We start from the raw sequence: 19559 nt of genomic DNA on the forward strand, positions 1-19559 counted from the left end.
GCCGTTTGTGGGACCTTGCTGTGTGCAAATTAGCTGCTGTATTTCTTTGCATTACAACAGTGACTACACTTCAAAAATACTTAATTGGCTGTGAAGCATTTTGGGACGTCCTTGGGTCGTGAAAGATGCTATATAAATGCAAGTTCTTTATTTTCCTTTATAAAGTCTAATTCATGTTAAGTAAACACTGGGTGAACTATTTCAAGGGTTGCTTACTATTGAGGCTGGAGATCAGAATCCTGTCTTTGTTATGGGTAGGTCAATTAAGAGACTGCAGACATCATGTTCACAGTATTTTCTGTTCCCAGAGAGTATATCTCTACAATGTAAATGACTGCCTTTGTTTCTTTATACTAACTTTTTTTTAAATACAAAGTGTGACACAGAAATTAGGATTAGATAATGTGTGACATCTGATCTGTGTTGAACATCTGAGAAGTGACGGACAGGAAGTGTGTACTTTTATGATTTTAGAGTACAGGAACTTGGCAAAGCTCCAAAAATGAAACTGTCAAGAAAAGAAGCATCTTTGTACCCAATGGGTGGGCAATTCAGATGCTTGACTCCCAACTATAATGCCATGAGTTTAAGTCCCAGGGCTTCTGTTCATTCATAATGCATTTACATTGCCATTTGAATCAGTGATATTAACAAATTGGCTAGAATTGTTCTCTTTAGAGTAGAGAAGGTTAAGGGGAGATTTAATAGAACTGTTCAAAGTTATGAAGGGTTTTGATAGAGTAGATATGGAGAAACTGTTTCCACTGGCAGGAGGGTCGTTAACCAGAGGACACAGATTTAAGGTAATTGGCAAAAGAACTAGTGGCGGGGGTGGGGGGGGGGGGAACATGAGGAGAATTATTTTTAAACGCAGCAATCTGTCTCAATCTGGAATGAACTGCCTGAAAGGATGGTGGAAGCAAGTTCAATAGTAACGTTCAAAAGGAAATTGGATATATACTTGAAAAGGAAAAATTTGCAGGGCTGTGGGGAAAGATCAGGGAAGTGGAAATAATCAGATAGCTCTTTTAAAGATCCCGGACAGGCACGATGGGCTGAATCGTCCTCTTCTGTGCTGTATGATTCTATGGCACTGCTGTGACTGGAGCACCCTTGAAAGAGGTGATTTTGGTTGATGCCTCCGACAACAACAAACACAAAGTAGATGCAATGTCGAAGGCAGCATGGTTTTTAAACCGCTGGCAAGCTGAACAACAGAAGCATTCATGTCCACCTTGTACAGGCCAGCAAAGTGTTTTGCAACTTTCCCCATCTAAATAGTTGAAAACAAGGACCTTAAGACCATACATGTATACGCTTCCAAATGGTAGTTGTTTTCAATTTTAACTACGTTTTGCAGAATGTGCTATGCAATATAAAGCAGGATGATTTCGACAGCACATGGACTAGGAGCTGGTATTACAGAACCACTTCCTGAAGTTGCCCTGTAATCAATCTTGCTTTCCTCAGCTGCATCAGTGGTCATTTCTCAGCCATACACTAGATGGAGTGCTACACAATAAGTTGTTCCCTCGTGCATGGAGGAGTTGGAACACAGACACGTCTCTCTTGCCTCCACTCAAAACTTCTGCTTCCTGGACATGAAGCAACTGCCTACACTAAAACACCAAAACAACAAGAATACAAGGACAGAGAGGATTTTTTTTTTAAAAAGGAAGGGAAAATACGACTTTAACCTTGCCTCCCCAAAATATAGATCCACACTGCCAGATACTACAATACAAAATCCATTATGCTATTTGTACTAAAAAACCTATTCCGTGTCAATCCCATTTAGTGCTTCTTAATGTTGTCTCTTTAATGAAGTGTACTTGGATTAGTTGCAGAGACAGCTGTTGTCAGAGAGGAGGTATTCCACTCAGGTTGTGAGTGCTCCTTGTGAAATGCTGCACTTCATACCAATTACCCAGAATCAAAGACACGTTTAAAACTAATTCTTCTCACTAGCAAGGTTGTGCTTTGTGGAGAATCCAAGTTGTGCTTGGAGGAGAATCCCAATTATCTTGTGTGCATTTCCTTCCCTCTCTCTAACTCTTCCATCTCCTGCGCTTCTCTACAACCTAATATACTGTAGTCTACAATGTTAACCAGCTATTGACTGCAATACAAAACCTAATGTTTATTACACAACACCTTCCTTCTCCACCTTAAAGTCATATAGTGTAGAACTCAACAAATACTTTTACAGCAAAATTGGGGGTGGGTGGGGGTGGGTGGGAGTCTTTAAATGGGAGCACCCCTGTGCCAATCAAGGTATTCGTTAAGCATGTACTATAAAATGAATTGGTTCCAAGTAAATGCTCACTTTAAACAAATTCACATGGTGACCATTAACAATTTTTTTAGGTTTCTTGGGGTTTAAAATCACCCCGTAAGTGTCAGGTTGGTTCAGCTGCTAACTCTAATCTGTGAGTCAGAAAGTTGGGGTTCAAGCTTCACTCCAGGACTTGAGCACATAATCTATGTTGACAATTCAGTGCAGTACTGAAGGAGTGCTACATTGTCAGGAGCACTCTGACAATGCTGATCTTCAGATGAGATATTAAATCATCTGGTGATTCACGTGAACTTTAAAGATCCTATGGCACTTTTCAAAGAAGAGCAGAGTTCTCCCAGTGTCCTGACCTTCATTCTTCTCTCAACCACCACACAAAAAAGATGAATTGATTTGCCACATTGGCTTAAGTAACAACAGTGAATGTACTTCAAAAAGTAATTCACTGCATACAAAGTGCTTTGAGATGCTTTTGAGATGCTATATAAATGGAAGCTCTTTCTTACGGAGTGCAAACGATGGAGGGAGACAGGGTCTCCCCGTGTTAGCTGCATTCACAGTGCAAAAGCAGCTAAATGTACAAGAGTCATAAATCTGACAATCTGTGAATTCTGAAGGCTGAATTAGATTTAAGGGAATGTATAGAACCTGAATAAGCTAAGCTGGCTAGATTTATACTTTTGTAACTGAAACACCATTCCTCAACAAATTATGTTTTTACAGGGAAACTTTATGCAGGGGTTATAGCACTGGGAGTAGTAAACCAATAACCTTAAATGATTCCTTAGTAAGTGTTTTTATTGGAGTGGAGAGGATAGTAACTTTTTAAAAAATACAGCCCTTTATAACCACCATTTTAGCCATGAAGCAGCAATGCTCATATGTTGGGATGACATAGGCCAAGGGGATTTCCATTTCTCATCGCTGGCATTTATGGGAACTCTGTTTACAAACCAACCACTGGCGTTTCTACCAACTACCTGTCAAAACACATCATGCCCTTTGACTTTCCCTCTCTTCTTACCTGTGGATAATCCCTCTGTACCCCAGGCAGCCTCACTGATATCAGGCATTCACAGATTGGTGAATTATGGGCTTCAGCCTGCAATGACAAGCATGCTGGTACATCCCTGCACTGAGCCAAATAATATTAATCTTAAAACTAACTTTGAATTTTGAGGCTGTCTCTCCGGAAGAATGCTATAATTTTGAGAGTCATATTTATTATTACCATAACATTTATGAGAGGAGGCATCTAGTTTTAAGAAAAGTTAGTTCTATACAGAGTTAATATTCAATAGATGTTGTTTATAAGGACTTCCAGAAGGCATTCGATAAAGTCCCTCATAAGAGACTGTTAGCTAGGGGTTGAAGCTTATGGAATTGAGGGCAAATTATTGATCTGGTTAGGAAATTGGCTGAGCAGCAGGAGACAGAGAGTAGGTTTAATGGGCAGGTACTCAAATTGGCGGGATGTGATTAGTGGTGTCCCACGGAGATCTGTGTTGGGGCTTCAACTAGTCACTGTATTTATTAACAACTTAGATGACAGGATAGGGAGCCACATATCCAAGGTTGGCGATGACACAAAGATAGGCAGCATTGTAAGCATAAAATTACAGAGGGATATGAATAGATTAAGTGAATGGGTAAAACTGTGGCAAATGGATTTCAATGTAGGCAAGTGTGAGGTGCCTTTGGACCCAAAAAGGATAAATCAGTACTTTCTAAATGTGAAAAGCTCGAAACAGTGGAGGTCCAAAGTGATCTAGGGGTCCATGTACATAGATCATTAAAATGTCATAGACAGGTACAGAAAATAATCAAAAAGGCTAATGGAATGCTGGCCTTTATATCTAGAGGATGAGAATACAAAGGGGTAGAAGTTGTGCTACAGCTATACAAAGCCCTGGTTAGACCACACCTGGAGTACTGTGTTCAGTTCTGGGCATCACCCCTCAGGGAGGATATATTGGCCTTGGAGGGAGTGTAGCGTAGATTTACTACAATGATACCTGGATTCCAAGGGTTAAATTACGAGGAGATATTACACAAACTAGAATTGTATTCCCTGGAATTTAGAAGATTAAGGAGTGATTTGATCAAAGTTTTCAAGATATTAAGGGGAACTGATAGGGTCGATAGACAGAAACTATTTCCACTGGTTGGGGAGTCTAGGACTTGGGGACATAGCCTAAAAATTAGAGCCAGGACTTTCAGGAGTGAAGTTAGGAAACATTTCTACGTGCAAAGGGTGGTAGAAGTTTGGAACTCTCTTCCGCAAACGGCAGTTGATGCTAGCTCAATTGTTAATTTTAAATCTGAGATTGATAGATTTTTGTTAACCAAAGGTATTAAGGGTTATGGGGCTAAGGCGGGTATATGGAGTTAGGTCACAGATCAGCCATGATCTCACTGAATGGCAGAACAGGCTCGAGGGGCTAAATGGCCTACTCCTGTTCCTATGTTCCTAATAGATTCTATTGTACAAGGAAACAAAACAAACTGTTCACACGACAGCTTTGGGCAGAGCAATCCCTTCCTCCTTTCTTGCAAAGACTCAGGCTCTCATTTTCTTCTCTCTTTTATAAACTTCTGAAACACAATCACTTCCTTCTATTTTGTCACATGTCTACGGTACAATCTTTAGGACGCTTAAGGGGAAGTTCATGTGACAGGGCCTCGGTGGAGTTCAACAATATGTTCTCATGTCGGACTCAGGCAGGATTTTCAGCATCAATCTTTGGAGAGTTCCCAGAGTCACACTGTGCTCACTGGGTCCATTGAATGGAATACTTTCTACCACCTCCAAATCAAAAAGTTTTATGTTATTTTATTATTGGGCTGCACAGGAATTTTACACTCACCTTCGGGTCACTCGTGTTGCTTTGCAGGTTACACAGTACATACAGATACATATATTGAGGACAGACAGTTCATCACACTAGGATATAGATATTAGTTTGCAGGGTCAGAGCTCACATTTTTTTGTCAGGGCTCAGATCATTGGGGGAGGGAGAGTGAGTAGTCTCTCTGGCCACTGGGAGGTCATGAGCCAAGCCACTTTCTTTCATCTCCAGAATACTGTGGTCAGCTCTTCCTCACTACTGTTGAGCTCTTAATCCACTCATTTATTGCTTTAAGGTTTGAAGCCTTAAATTTTGTCTTTGACGGTTTCCCTGCCTCCACCCTGCACAAACATTCAGAACTTTGTGACCTGTGTCTCCTCCTGCAGAGCCCAGCAGACCCATCTCCCAAACTAGCTTACTGCATCCCAGCAAATTGATAACATCCTCATGTTCACTTTGAATTCCCTCCACATCCTTGCTACTTCCTATCTAACTGATCCCATTCAGTTGTACATTGTAGTATGCGGCCTCTGCTTCTTTGACTCCAGCTCCTTACCACCTTTGTTCCACTGACTGTTCCTTCAGTCAACCACCCATCTCTGGAATTCTCACAAAATCTCTTCAAATCGCTACTTCCCTACCTGCTATCAAAATCCTACTTAAAAGCCTTTGTTATGATCATGCCTTCACCTCCACTCCTCTTCACCAAATTCTTATCATCCTCCTTCCCCCACCCCCTCCACAAACCCCAAATGTCAAGTGCTTTGTGAAGTCTCTTTTTGTGAGAAGCATCACAGAAATACACATTGTTTACCCAGATAACAATAGTGACCTCACTTCAAAAAGTAATCCAATGGTGGTAAAGCACTATGGGAAGTACCAAAGACAGGGTAAAGTGCTTTTGCAAATGCAATTTCTTACTTCTTTGTTGCTGTCATGCTGCTGGCCTGTAACAAAAAGTAATTTTGGGAGATTTGGAACTTCACCCTTGGTTGGTGAAAATGTCCCGTTTATGTTGTGAGGAAGCATCCTGCAATACTGTTGTTCAGTCACCTTGGTCCAACTCTGAATCCTCCTCCTTAAAAACTTTCAATCTCTCCATCTTCAAACCTCCTCAAAACCCGAATCTTTAACTGGGTCTTTGATCGCCCTTCCCAATCATTCCCTAGCTGGATTAGCATCTGTTTTTCTTACACCTATTTGTGAAGTGCCTTGGACCATTTCTTTACATTAAAGTCCTCTTCTTACCCAGCACAAGAAGCTACCTAGGCCACCTCATCCTTAAAGGCAGCCAATGGCATGCAATAGCTATCCACCTCACTTCCTCCTCCCACTGGAGAAACATTTAGAAGGAGCAGAAGGTTAGGAAGTACATGATCACCAAGGAGAAGCAGTGCCATATATTACAGCACAGCAAAGGTATCCAAAATTATTGCAGCCTGCTGCATTTTACTTAACCACTCTGAACTATATACAAACTAAATATATTACAGCACACAAAGTAATGGGAAATAAAATTGGGGATTACTCATTCTCCAAGGTATCCTGAGTGTTTATTTGTATTGAGGCAGATTAAAGTAATTAGAGAGAAAACTTAAGAGACCCTGATGTTAGGCTCAGAGCAATGGGGGTGAATTTTTTTTGGTTAGGGTGTGGAGTACATGTGCAAATGACTGTTGTGCTTTAGTAATTCATGCAATTAAATGAAAGCTTCTTCTGTGAGAGACTCCCATATCACTGGCTGATTAGCTGCTTGTTTGGGCAGACATATCTTCTGGCTCTTAGTCAGGGTCATCTTCTGCAAATATCTTCCACTGTATACTACCACATAGTAACATCCCTTCGCAAGGCGAAGTTATGTAAATTACAATAATTTTGGATACCCATGCTGGGCTGCAATGCAGGAATTCCCCCAATCACTCCAAGATGCCAACAGTGTACTCAGCCCAAACTCTGATAGCAGTGTGCACCTCATTATATTTATATTCCCCTCTTGTCCCTGGGTTCGTCAATGAAGTAAGCGAGCCATGGTTGAAGTGGATAGCCTCCAACCCGCACCTCTCCCAGCAGCCATCTGTCCAGTTTTCCTGGCCCTTCAAATAGTGATGGAACCATGGACTGCTGTAAAATGATGAATCATGACAACTGCCATGGTAGGGAGTATTCATGTATATGATTTGTTACCTGTGGTCACAAACTAGCTGCACATCAATGGAGTGGAAACCCTTTCTATTCATGAAAATATCACTGGGAGTATGGGCTGGTATGGCCACTTTCGTGCCATCAATAATGGCCTGTGCTTTGCGGATTCCAGCCAGACAGTAAAAGAGAAGGACTCACTCATTGCTGTTTTCCATAGGGAAGTTGATAAATCAAGGTGTATGGGTAAACAAGGCATCGGAGACTTGCATTCTGCAATACTTGACTGTAACTGAGAGAATAATCTCTTTTGCTGAATTGGTTTGCAGGAGTTTACAAAGTTCCACGTCTGCCTTTTTGGGGTAGATTAGTTTCCACATATATGTTTCATCCGATTTGTTCAGGAACAAACATCTGGGAAAACAGTGATAGCAACACAAGGGCGTGGTCTCATTAATCTCGGGAAGTGCAAACACACCTGTCTAGCATGCCTCCTGCAATCCCCATTCTTCAGACCCTGCAAATAGAGCGATACCAATTGCTCCACTCGAAGCTGCACACAACGGCCATTCCATAAGATTGTTACTCCAATAAAAAGAGGGCACCATGAGGTAGAAATTAGTCTTGGACGTAGTACGGAGTGGGTGGAATTGCATTGGGCGCCTGCCCAATATCCAGTTGCATTGCAGTCAATGGAATTGAATATCAGTATAACAGTGGCCGATACAATACCGCCCATTTTCCGCTAGGCGGATTTCTGCCTCCATATATTGTGCTTTGAGATAAATTTACTGTAAATGAAGTCAGACAATTTGCAAAATTTGTGATTAAAAACAAAAGAACATTTATTTATTTAGTCATCGACTTCTTTCGAGACAGAAACAAGCCACTTCACTCAGCACAGTATGTGCTCCAATACAAACCACACCATACAGATCAGGAGCAGCTACCTTGGCCAGCTGGAGAAGCCTACGTCCTAACTTTTCACATTTTATTTTGTGTTGTTTTGCTTGTTCTATTGATACAAGATTAATATTGCAAAAGCAGGTATATGCAAAAGGGGAGCAACAGCATATGGAGCCCCAGGATTAATTTGAGGATCTGCTTCAGGTTTTAGCAACAGGATTTTTCACCAGCAACACTAAGTACCAGGTGTTAACTGACTTACACAAAAGCTGATCATAATAAGTTATGGGCTTTTCACACTTGCAGCAGCACTCCTATAACTCACCATCACAGTAAAGGGTCATTCAATTTATTTTTAAACTTAATCATTTTCTGCACATGTGGTATTATTGTGTGGATATTACTTTGGTAAAGACTGCAGTATTGTCACTAGGATTTCAGTACAGTGATGGGTATGTGCAATTTTCACAATACATACGCAAACTGTGAAAAGCATCCAGCAATACAATTATAGATTTTTTTCCTAAACTCAGGTCGTGTCTGGAGAGAGCAGTTTTAGCTAGTTAATAGCAAGGTGAGGTACTGGTGGTAACAATTTTGTCATTGATGGTGCTAGTAATGGCTGCAATTTGAGTTCATCAGTTCACAAAGAGTGTATTGCACAACATTAAAGGATGTTGCTCAAGTGTGATTTTTCACGTTGTGTATCGATAATTTTGAAGTCTAGCGACAGCTACCAGAAAACAAATTTGATAACACAGGAAATATCTCAAAGAGACATTTTAATTTATGTTATTTTTGACCTAACATAGATTTAACCAACTGTCAGTTAAGTTCAGAACTTTTTACGGTTCATGCTGCAGCAGCTCCCTTCCCCTCCTGTTCAACAAAATTAAGTGCCTAGTTGTCATTAATGACACTAGCATCTCTATGACAGGTCTAGTGCATAACAGGACTGTGAAAACTCTCCCTGCTCTCTTACTCACGCACAAACACAATTTTTTCTTCAAAATCATCAATAACGTAAACTTAACAATGCAGATGAGAAAATGCTATTTAATGGTACTTTTTCGCATTTCACATCGAAACATCATCAACCTCAGGAGCACACCTTCCCCGCACCACAGGATGTTTCCATTTCTCATCCACTTAGTGATAACAGACGCTCTAGGCAAGTTGTCAAAAATGAGTGCCGCTCAGTGCCAAATTTAAGGCAGCTTGGTGTGGTATAGTGATACGCAGTAGGATATCTCTAAAAATACTAGTTATCACTCTTAGACCGCTACAACTGCAAATCTAATCCTGATCCACTGTTTTTTTGGTACTTGTGAGGTTTTTTTTTGACCCATCCTCCACTGTAACTATTGACTTCCCTGCTCCAGCTGAGAACAGCAGGTCATAGGGTGAATGGGGTTTTAGAAGTCTCCATAACTTCTAGCAGCAGTTCCTCTCAGTCACCCAGCTAACATACGGTATACAGAGGGACAATGCACTAGATAGTTCTCTTTGAAGGTGCATACCTCTGGCTGAGAACTGGCTGCACACAGACCTGGCAAACTGGAGTTGACTCAAAAAGCAAACTTAACATGAGAAAGTAGACTACGATACAGATGCGTAAATTTGGTATTTTCTGATTTTTAAAAAAAACTACACAATACATACTTATATAAACTGTACTGCAGTTGAGTGATATATATGTTTGCCCCGGCCCCACCTTGCTCCGCTTTTTGTGGCCATGCTTTCAACCACTTAGGCCCTGTGCTCTGGAATTCGCTCTCTGAACTCCTCTGCCTCTCCACCTCTCCCTCCTCCTTTAAGACCCTTCTTAAAACCCACCTCATTGACCAAACCTTTGGTCACTCTTTCTAATATATCCTTCTTTGGCTTGACATCCTTTTTTGAAAATTTGTTCTTGGAATGTGGGCATCACTGGCAAGGCCGGCATTTATTGCCCATCTCTAGTTGTCCTGAGAATGTGGCAGTGGGCCGCCTCCTTGAACCGTTTGCGGTTTGATACAACTAAGTGGCTTGCTAGGCCACTTCAGAGGGCAGTTCTTTGGTGTGGTACATATAGGCCAGGCTGGGTAAGAACATTAGTGAACTAGTTGGGTTTTTAACGACAATCTGACAGCTTCATGGTCACTTTTATTGACACCAGCTTTTTATTTCCAGATTTTTAAAACTGAATTCATGGTGGAATTTGAACTCACGTTCTCTAGTTCATTAGTCTAAGCCTTTGGATTACTCGTCCAGTAACATAACCAACCCCTCCGTGAAATGCTTTGGGATGTTTTTCTACCTTAAATGAACTTTATAAATACAAGTTAAACGTTGTTATAAACACAAAAAATATATATTGTGCATAAAGGCACTGCACACCCTAACAACGTCAAATGCATTGCAAACAACACATAAGCAGCCAAAATAGGAAGTTTTTGAGAAACAGCTTTGTGATACGAGAAGTTGCTAGGGAACTGGTGAATACAGCAGCATCCAATGCGTTCTGAAGTGCTAATTATATCATCACATGTCCTTTTTAGGGAACTTCTGGCAGCACTCAAATAAGGATTACAAGCCAATGCATAACGCCACTTTAAATATTAGGCAATATACAAATACTGATTGCAATACAGACTTATGGCAATTACTGAATAGTAGATTTCAGATTGCTCAAAGCCAAAGTAAAAGGGTTTTATTCATAACTTTGGATCATTTCTGTAAATATGAGGGCAAAGATTTACTTTGTAGCCTGGAAATGGAGCTCAATATTTATTCCCATTACACACTTGGATTTAATTTTATTTTAAAAATGTTGACTATCAAGTTCTGAACAAGGCAGGCCAAAAGTAAGTCAGATTCTTTTATCTTCAAAATAAGGATGGGATTTACAGACTGGCAACTGATGGTGTGTGTTGTGTATGTGGCAGTTTGCCAAACAAGTACACCTCAAAAGAAAACTACAGGCTGCTGACACAAGTTAAGAAGAAACAGTGAAAACTCTCATGTGAATCATGATAACATCTCAGTACAAGGGTTTTAAATATATGTATAGAAGAAAAAAGAAACATTGAAAATATCCACGGTGCAGACATTCTCCTATTCCATGGTAAGACTCTTAACTTGAAAATTCATTTGAATACAACAGCTGAAATCAGTATGTGGGAGATTATGGTTTATATTCATTCTGGGTCATATCGGTCAGATTTTTATTTAACTGGAATCATTGTTCACACCTATATTAAATGCAATTAAAATATATTGCACCAATTATTTAACTTTTAAAATCCCAAGATATTTTCTAAAATAAACATTAGTGCCAGAAATCTAAAGAGATCAGACTTCAGAATCCAATCTTTAAAAGGAGAATATACCCTGAAGGAGTATTTTTAATCTAAAGATTTTCTCCAAAAATATTGGAAAAAATTTGGGGAAAAGCAGTAAGTACAAAGTGCATTAATTTTTATTTATTTCTAAGTACCAGTGGTCAGAATAAATGATCTGGGAGCAGAAGTTCCTGGGCTTCATAAATGCTTTGGTCTAATGTAGATATTCAGAAAATGCTGTAATGATTGAGACTCCTAATTTGGAGTATTAGATAAAATAGTAAAGATTACAGTAGTGACATATCCAAAATACAGTTATTTTTTGCACCATGAATACATTCAACTTTTTATTCCAATTTATTCCCTTCTCTTTAGTCACGGGATGGTGGAGGGAAAACAGCAGTTCCAAGAAGACTTTCAAGGACACTTCTGTATCTACCCCCTCCCCACCCTCCAGGGAGAAAGTTTAAATGTTATACTGCATGACGAGGCCAGGGCAGCCTGTTTTTCCTCTCTCCCACTGATGACTCAGTGGAGACTGGCAATTCTTGGCCTCTAGCAAAAACCACACCCCCGGGAGTGGGGGATTGGAGAGAACTAGGATTTATGACTGAATTTCAAGCACAGATATCCTAGCAACAAATCCAACACTGCTAATACAGCAACCTTGCTGCTTGTACGGAAATTACCTTTTACTATACAACACAAATCCTCTTTATCTAATAAATTCAAGTTATGTTTTGAATTTATTGTGCACTATTTAAAATTGTTTTGTTGCCAAAGTTTATTTGGTCTCTTAACACCGCACGACATTGTCCCAACTGAGAGACTACATAAGTGACAGGTCTGTGCCAATAATGCTCGAGTCAGCTTTGAGGAAGTATGCAAGATGACCAACTTTCCGTAAGTTGCTGAATACCTGGCACCGTCACTGACCATTTGTGGAGATGAAAGAAGGTTAACTTTTGTTAATCACATATAGCTAGAGTACTTTCAAATAATGTAACTCAGGATACGACAACAGCTGATTATTAGGACTGTGAGATAAACTACAGTTAAGATATGTAAACAATTTTACAACACCAAGTTATAGTCCAACGATTTTATTTTTAATCCCACAAGCTTTCGGGGGCTTTCCCCTTCCTCAGGCGGTGTGGAAGTCCACACCGCCTGAGGAAGGGGAAAGCCCCCGAAAGCTTGTGGGATTAAAAATAAAATCGTTGGACTATAACTTGGTGTTGTAAAATTGTTTACAATTGTTAACCCCAGTCCATCACCGGCATCTCCACATCACAGTTAAGATAGACAGATGAGATAAAACTTTCAGCAGAATATGAAATTTCCATCTCCTTACAACATAAGCCATGGCAACAACATTTAAGATACACAAGCACCTAGATTTCTCAATCAACAGCCACTGATGGATTATTAAAAGCGTTGAGAATTTGACTAGACTGAAAAGGCATTCCTTCCTGCACGAATCAGTGTTAAAAATGGCTGACAAACAGGAGCAAAAACGTAAAAATTGCTTGAACAGGATTTGGTTAGAAAATGTTATAGATGATTTCAGTAAAGAAAATTATTCAAGAAGTCTGGCAATTCTATACCTGAAGCACCAGTCTAATATATGACAACACAGCAGACATTAAAGCAAGATAAATAAAGATGCTGTACAGCTATAACCTGGTCAATCACTTTTCTCAGAGCCAATTAGTAATCTGGTCTTGCTCAACTGTTTGAAGTGCCAGTCAGCAGAGCATAATATTGAATGTAACACCAGCTGCTTACTATACAGTCAACAACGCGTGCTCCACTCACCAGGACTAAAATCGACTGAGCAGCACATTGGCGAATTAAGAAGCGGAGCACATTAAACTGATTAAAAACTCCCCCATTCAAAACTGGTTAAAAGCTCCCAATTTAAAAGCTCTGGAGTTTCAGGGAGGCACAATTCTACTGAATTGAGGGTACTATTTTTAGGAATGTCTGATTGATGCATTGATTTGCAAACAGAACGAAAATCAATTTGGATAAACCAGCTCTGACTATATACCACTACAGCATTTCCTTTAAATTATAATTGCCCATGCAGAAATTTAGCAAAGTTGTATTTATCACCAATTACAAACAGCTCAGCTTGATGCAAGTATATTTATACTTTTTCTCCACCAACCACGATCTAAAAAGAAACAACTTAAACCATTAAAATAACTTGCTTCCTTTACTAATTAGCAATTTACTACAAAATGTAATTACAAATCTATTGATCCAAGCAGCTTTCCCCCCCGAAACCACTATGCATTCAAGCCATAAGATAATTTACTGATGAGAGTTAATTTACTCGTCCCAGAGTTTTTAAAACGGAGGTCTGACTATATTAAATATACTGAATATTTCTGCATGTTAATTAGTGCATTCCCTTGGCACAGACCCCATTTTCGCTCCATTAATTCAGAGGGCCGCAAACTTGAAACGTGTTGCATAATTGGTCCAATGATTCATCACCAGATTTGGTTTGTCTGCATCGACCGTGCCTTGCTTTCCTTAGCCAAATCCTCTTATTATTTGAGGATCATAGCATCACAGAAGGAGGCCATTCGGTGCATTGTGCCTGTGCCAGATCTTTCAAAGCTATCCAATTATTTCCACTCCCCATCTCTTTCCCCATAGCCCTGAAAATTTTGCCTTTTCAATATATATCCAATTCCCTTTTGAAAGTTACTACTGAATCTGCTTCCATCACCCTATCAGGCAGAGTATTCCAGATCATAACAACTCACTGCGTAAAAAAATTCTCCTCATTTTCCCCCCTGGTTCTTTTGCCAATTATTTGAAATCCTTTAAATTTGTCCTCTGGTTACTGACCCTTCTGCCAGTGAAGACAGTTTCTCCCTTTCTTCTCTATCCAAACTCCTCATAATTTTGAGCACCTCTATTAAATCTCCCCTTAACCTTCTCTCCAATAAGGAGAGCAACCCCAGCTTCTCTAGTCTCTCCACATAACTGAAGTCCCTCATCCCTGGTACCATTCTAGTAAATCTCCTCTGCACTCTCTCGAAGGCCTTTACATTCTTCCTGAAGTGTGGTGCCCAGAATTAGACACAATATTCCAGCTGAGGCCTAACCAGTGATTTATAAAGGTTTAGCATGACTTTCTTACTTTGGGATTCTATGCCTCTATTTATAAAGCCCAGAATCCTGTATGCTTTTTTTTTTAAAAACAGCCTTATCAATTTTTCCTGCCACCTTCAAAGATTTGTGTATGTGAACCCCCAGGTTTCCCTGTTCCTGCAACCCCTTTAAAATTGTACCATTTAGCTGCCATTCTGGAAGGCAAGGACCACCCAAAGTCTCCCTTTCTCCATGAACTACTGCCTCTTCAGACCGCTTTCCTCCACCTTTATCTACAATGCAAAGTATGAAGAGCTCATGAATTTCTTCATCTCTAGGATTGAGGCCATTCATGCAGCTGTCTCTGCCGCTACCTCCCCTTCATCTCTTACCTTCCCTGTTCCTAACGTCCCCACAGGGGCCTACCCATTCTACCTTTGATTGTCCCATCGCCCTGCAATCTGTCCTCTCCAACTTCATGTCTTCTATGAGACACAATTCCTACTCCCTCAATCCCTGACCAATCAACTACGCCTCCTGACCCCCATCCATGCCAACATTGTTAATGGCTCCTTTTCCCTTTCAAAACCACTGTCATCACCTCCATCCTCACCTTTGACCCATCTGTCCTATCCCATCTCTAACCTCCATTTCCTCTCCAAGGTCTTGAAACATGTCACGGTCAGCTCCATTTCCATCTTGCCTACACCTCCCTGTCCGAAGCCCTTCGGTCCAGCTTTTGCCTTGTATACAGCACCAAAACCATCCTGGCTAAAGTAATGAATGACATCTTCTGTCATACCGGAGCTTAAAGGATTAAATTATGAGGATATGTTGCATAAACTTGGCTTGTATTGCCCTGAGTGTAGAAGATCAAGGGATGATCCAATAGAGGTGTTTAAAATGATAAAAGGATTCAATAGGGTAGATACAGAGAAACTATTTCCTCTGGTGTGGGAATCCAGAAAAGGGGGGCATCCCACAGTAGCTCAGTGTTCATTCTTTTATCCCTTTCATCTACATTATTTTATCATTTCCTCTCCATTCTGTATAGTGCCTTGGGAAATTTTTTTCATTAAAAGGTGCTATATAAATGCAAGCAGTTGTTGCCAAGCACTGCAAAGAACATGAATTACGCAAATTAGACAACACTTTAGGTTAGCAACCTTTATCAATCTCTCACGTCTCCACTAGCAAAATGATTATTGTAATTTATAAGCACGGGTATGGTAACTAGCTTAAGTGGAAACTGGCTATATTTTTGGAATTAAAGCAATACAATTACTGTCTGAAACCCCATTTTGCCGTAGGTGATTAGTTGGTTAATTTCTGACGATGCTAGATCATTCCTAAGGTAAGTGATTTGTTACTGCTTGGAAAATAGAATTTTCACTGCCTCCATCCTGTTCTATGCAAAATTGCAGTATTTGGGAAGCACATCATGGTACACAAGACAAGTATAGAAATTCACAGAATCTGTCTCAGGATGTCACACTGCATGAAATCACTTGCCCCAATCATTTCTCTTTTGCATCCCCCCATGCTAATTTTTTTCTTCTCTCTTTAGGTTCCCCATTCTCAATCAAGCACTGTGCTTCTAAGTTGTACCTGGCAAGCGAAAATCAGAATTGACCCCACATCTTACCATTGTGTGACACAGTGCAGTAGTATATCAATGTGTCACATCACAGTGCCACCACTGGTTAATTATCAATGTATACCAGACAATATCAGTTTTCCTAATGGGTGGTGATTGAATACCTCACATCTGTATGGCACCCCATGACTATGAACTAAACTCAACCAATGAAGAGAAGACTAGTAGCCCAGAACTTGAATTCATAAGTATTTAATTTGGAGTCAAATACCTAAACTATGGTGCCATATGTACTATAAGTTATATTATGTTTCCTAATAATATTCAAATAGAATTTAACAAGGTTTGCAAGAGGCAGTCATTCAGCTCTGAGAACAGAACTGTGATACAAGCAGCAAAAATTCAGCAAACAAATATCTTGAAGCAGCAAGGAATTTACCAAAGCTCCAACTGGTAGTTTCCTGTTTGGTTATTGGGAGTTACCCTCGTCCAAGTTTCTTCAGTTGATAAGTATACCTCACACAGTAGCCAAACTATTAACAAGGGTTTCATAACTTTTGTACATTGGCTGTCAAACAGAACACCTGGGAATCATCAAATTCAAGTAATAAAATGTTGTTAAAAACCTGTGAAGAATTAAGATTGAGCTGGTTGGCGAAGACCTAAGAAACAACTGACTGAGTATTAAAAAACATTAAAACAGTCCTAAAATGACACAGTTCTTTGGTTAAATATGCATCTATTCATGTTGAGCAATTAGTTTGATTTAGTCTAACCCTGTGTTGGTGTTGATTTTTTCTCTGTTAGCCAGTGCTGGTCTGTTACAGAGAAGGGACAAACTTTTATTATGAAACAATTTAATTCTTAGTTAAAAAAAGCTGTAGCCAACTATTTTTGAGATATAAATATCCTTGCTTTACAGCACAGAGAGCACGATTCCAAACCAAATGATCACAATCACCCAATAAGAAATCCAAGCCTGGGTTTCCATTCATTATTTTAACATTGGTGTTAAGCTGCTTAAAATAAATGGATTAATGGCAGAGTTAAAATAACCCCAATCGGCAAGTCTGAGATCCAAAATCTTTACTGATCAACTCGCAACATAAACCTTTATATGCAAGTCTTTGCACAGATAAGTTTTCAATAGGGGTATCTAACTATTTAAAGAATGGTTTACTGGCCAGTTATGCAACATGCTGAGGTAGTAGCATGTTAGAAGATAACTCTGTGCCTACAATTCCCACATTAAACATGCCCTGTGAAGGGGAGCAAAAAGAGGGAGAAAGATCTCAGTGTACTCGTGTATCCTCTAGTGGGATAATTAACTTGTATATTCTTTTGAGCAGTGTACGAGTGCCAAAAATGTGATGAATTAAAATAAAGGGCAATGATAGAATGAACATTAAAATAAATTGCAATAAAAAAAATCATTACCTCCAAAATACAGAAGAGATCTCAATGCTAAAACGTTCATGTAAAACAAGTACTTTACCTTTGCTTTGCGTTCTTTCCTCTCCCACCATTCATCAAAAGTCCTAAATGCCACCATCTCAACCATTTTACGGTTCAAGTCTCGCTTCATTATGCTCTTAAGTTCCTTCATAACCACCAGCAGGACTCCATCAATGGTGGCTTTGTGAGGATCCTCTTTTTTGAGTTCATATCCAGGTGGTGGGACGGTGGGATCAAACTTTGGCAACGGAGTCCATTGCTGACCATGAGCAAGACTTGAATCCATCAGATATGGGCGGTATGGTTGCATATTTCCAAACTGCACGTTCATTCCACCAGCCATGAAGGGTGGGTAAGGAGATGGCCCTTGGCCTTGCATCATTCGGCTCAACATCTGAGTCTGCATCTGAAAGGACATCTGCATGCTCCCCCACTGGTTGCCTATGCAATTCATTAGGTCCATGGACATCATTGGATACATGTTGGGAGGGAATGGATGAAGGTGAGGGAGCATGGGAGGAGGGGGTGGTGGTGGTGGTGGAGGAGGAGGAGGAGGCGGCGGTGGAGGTGGCACTCCAGGAGGGCACAAGTCTGGCCGAGCAGGAAGTGGAGGGGGTGGAACAGGAACAGTGGGATGGGTTGGAGGTGGTGGGGGAGGTGGAGGAAGAGGTGGCGGCAATGGAAATCCTGTTTGCGGTGGTGGGGGCAGTGGGTGGAATCCTGGTGGTGGTATAGGTATTGCTGAAGCCATAACAGCAGAAGCAGAGGAGCTGACCACTATAGTTTCTGAACATTCTGCACTGGTTATTGGACTTGTATTTGTTTCGTCATCTGATATCTCCATGTCTTCCCCTGATGATTGCTGGGTCTGTAGAAACAAGAAGGAAATTAAAAGAATTTCAATAATTTTACTTTTAAAAAACACTAAACCTTTTAAATCATCAAGTTATTTATCTTGTACAGGAATAGGCATTACCTTTGTTTAACTGAACATGATAAAAAAACATTTTATAACTGAAAACAGCAATTCCTTTTCTGTTATAGTGTGTTTGATCTCTAATTCCTGCAAATTCATAAACCATGTTTACAACTTCTATGTAAACTTGTAAAAATGACCATCTCATATGTTTCCACTTTATGGTAGTCTTTATTTCATCTCACAGTACTGGTTGGTTTACATTTTGTGATGTTTAGTACAGCTTGCCTAATAAAGAAATGTTATACTTCTATTCGGGAAACTTCCAGGAACTTGGCAACATCCACAATGAAACAACTTGGCAGGAAACTGCTGCATTAATGTTAAAGTGAACCTTATAATAAACATCAAACTGGGAGAAGAAAGAAACACAAAGTCAACATCTTATAGCTCCTCACAATCTTGGCTTCCAATACAACAGGTTTGTTGAAGACCAAGAAAGAAGCATTTTATGCTAACCAGGTAATGAAACTTGTCTTGGAGCTTGTACTGCATTATTCTAATGCTTTGAAAGAAACAGAATCAATAATGGGCATTGAAGCAGACATCCAATATTCAGCATCACATTCAATACTGAGTATTCATTAACAGTACACAGCATGGTATCAAACTAACTTAAAACTGTATTCAGCTTACGTGTTGTATAATAAAGCATGGGCAGGTGTGGACATTTTCAAATAGAAAATATTCCTTTCTCACATCCTCTAACTTATCATAGTGCTATTGTAGGTATAGCACAGGAGGAGGCCATTCGGGTCATCATGCCTGTGCCAGCTCTTCAAAAGAGCTATCCAATTAGTTCCATTCCCCTGCTCTTTCCCCATAACCCTGTAAATGTTTTCCCTTCAAGTATTTATCCAATTCCCTTATGAAAGTTACTATTGAATCTGCTTCCAACACCCTTTCA

The 19559-nt window shown here is 40.0% G+C and overlaps 1 protein-coding gene across 1 annotated transcript in view; it reads right to left on the reverse strand.

Moving 5' to 3' along the window:
• setd1ba (SET domain containing 1B, histone lysine methyltransferase a) overlaps positions 1-19559 on the reverse strand; it is a 116082-nt gene that overhangs the window by 37094 nt on the left and 59429 nt on the right. Inside the window, exon 7 of the mRNA XM_068005800.1 lies at positions 17717-18544. Coding sequence (XP_067861901.1) covers positions 17717-18544 — 828 coding nt within the window. The remainder of the gene's footprint in view (positions 1-17716; positions 18545-19559) is intronic.

The sequence above is a fragment of the Heptranchias perlo genome, chromosome 25 (genome assembly GCF_035084215.1).
Source record: "Heptranchias perlo isolate sHepPer1 chromosome 25, sHepPer1.hap1, whole genome shotgun sequence".
Taxonomy (NCBI): Eukaryota; Metazoa; Chordata; class Chondrichthyes; order Hexanchiformes; family Hexanchidae; genus Heptranchias; species Heptranchias perlo.